The following is a 1,823-nucleotide window of genomic DNA, read 5'->3' as shown; positions in this document are numbered from 1 at the left end:
TTCCTTTGATGTCATTTTATTTAGTACAGGAAAGTGTCAGGAAGGTAAATCTGAATTACATGTAACCGAGGTGAGTATATATGGAACATTTCTGTGCTTCCTCAGGTTTTCTTTCAGTCATTTATTGTTTAGCCCTCACTGAGATGTTTCCTCCATGTTGTAAAGTTGTCTCACTAAAGGCAGGACAGTCCTGTACTACGGTGGCCCAGAAGTGTCACAACAAAACAAAAACCACAACACAACACAATAAGCCACAGCACAACCAAAAGCCACAACACAACCAAAAGCCATAACACAACACAATAAGCCACAACACAACCTAATTAACCACAACACAACCTAATTAACCACAACACAACACAATAAGCCGCAACACAACACAACGGCTGCAACAGAAGTTGTTTTTTTTTAACCCGGAAGTTATACTGTGAAGTGCGCAACCACACGAAGTGCGCAGAAGCCGGAGAGTGTTATAACCAACTCAAAAGTAAGTAAAATACTGATGGCAAATAATGTTTGCTAATAGCGCATACCGAGATTAATGGACACTATTTGCCATCAGTATTTTACTTACTTTCGAGTTGTTTCTAACAATCTCCGGCTTCTGCCCACTTCATGTGGTTGCGCAATTCACAGTATAACTTCTGGGTAAAAAAAAAAAAAAACAACTTCCGTTGCAGCCATTGTGTTGTGTTGCGGCTTATTTTGTAGTGTTGCGGCTAATTGTGTTGTGTTGCAGCTAACTTTGTAGTGTTGTGGTTAATTTGGTTGTGTTGTGGCTTATTGTGTTGTGTTGTGGCTTTTGTTTTGTTGTGACCCCTCTAGGCCACCGTACTGTACTGTAGTCTTCTTATTATTGCTATGTGGTATGTGATTAGTCCCTGTAAAAGTCCCATGCCGAGCTTTCCTTAACTGCAGCATCAGTCATCGCCTCAAAATCTCAGGAGAGCGACTACGCCTCAGTTGCCAAGAACGTCTTCCAACAGGTGGCCGAGTACAACCGGAGCCTCATTGATTCACTGCAAAACAACAAGAGTTGAAGACATTAACCCACACATACGGCTCGTGGTTTGGGATTTGACAACACTCAGACTATCAAAACACTTTATTTGTACCCAGTCGTCTCAAAATTGAACCTTTTCTCTTGGAGTTTCACTGTTAAGTTTCCAGTGAAACATTCAGTTTATATATGAAGTTTTCAGATATCCGGTTTGTGAAAGTAGCTTTTTGGGTCAGTTAAACTGTAGCTGCTTGCTGCCGTTGAAAAAGAATAGTTGTGATCCAGCATTGTGAATATTTATATGCTATATTTTGTGTTTCATCACACAGACGTGGAGTCATTGCTGCATTCTGTGTAGGCAACTTTGTATACAATTGAACTTCTGAATTGTATTTCAATGATCAATCAGATTCTTTGGACAGACTACATTGAAAATTAAGACCCCAGAGTGTGTCACCAGACTTCAACACAACATCTTTTCGGTATGTAAAAGAAAAAAAAGCAGAGTAACAACACCTCCAGCAAAAAAATAAAAAATAAAAAAAACTGCTGGAAAAATTGTCAAAATTTCTAGATATTTTTTGCAAAACTGGTCTCCTTCATGCCGAGAAATGGAAGTCTGTCATCAAACATATAGGTTATAGATCTGAATCTCATTCATAAAAGGTGTAGTGTTGCATTGAGTTCCTACTGTGGAACATTTTTAATCTGAACTGTTAGTTTTAATTCACCAGAAGAGTAAATGCCCTACAAATTAGAATCATTTAATGTTCAAAATTGCCCACTTAATTCTGTTGTAAACTGTATTTTGTATAAATAAAGA

At 38.3% G+C, this 1,823-nt stretch overlaps 1 protein-coding gene across 1 annotated transcript in view; it reads left to right on the top strand.

Moving 5' to 3' along the window:
- ift74 (intraflagellar transport 74) overlaps positions 1-1,823 on the top strand; it is a 22,739-nt gene extending 20,916 nt beyond the window's left edge. The window contains exon 20 of the mRNA XM_008304262.1: positions 925-1,823. Coding sequence (XP_008302484.1) covers positions 925-1,040 — 116 coding nt within the window. The 3' untranslated portion in view covers positions 1,041-1,823. The remainder of the gene's footprint in view (positions 1-924) is intronic.

This window comes from Stegastes partitus, unplaced genomic scaffold (genome assembly GCF_000690725.1).
Source record: "Stegastes partitus isolate 25-593 unplaced genomic scaffold, Stegastes_partitus-1.0.2 Scaffold2181, whole genome shotgun sequence".
Classification (NCBI taxonomy): Eukaryota; Metazoa; Chordata; class Actinopteri; family Pomacentridae; genus Stegastes; species Stegastes partitus.
Note: the sequence above shows the minus strand (reverse complement) of the source record. Positions and strands in the feature narration are given on the sequence as shown.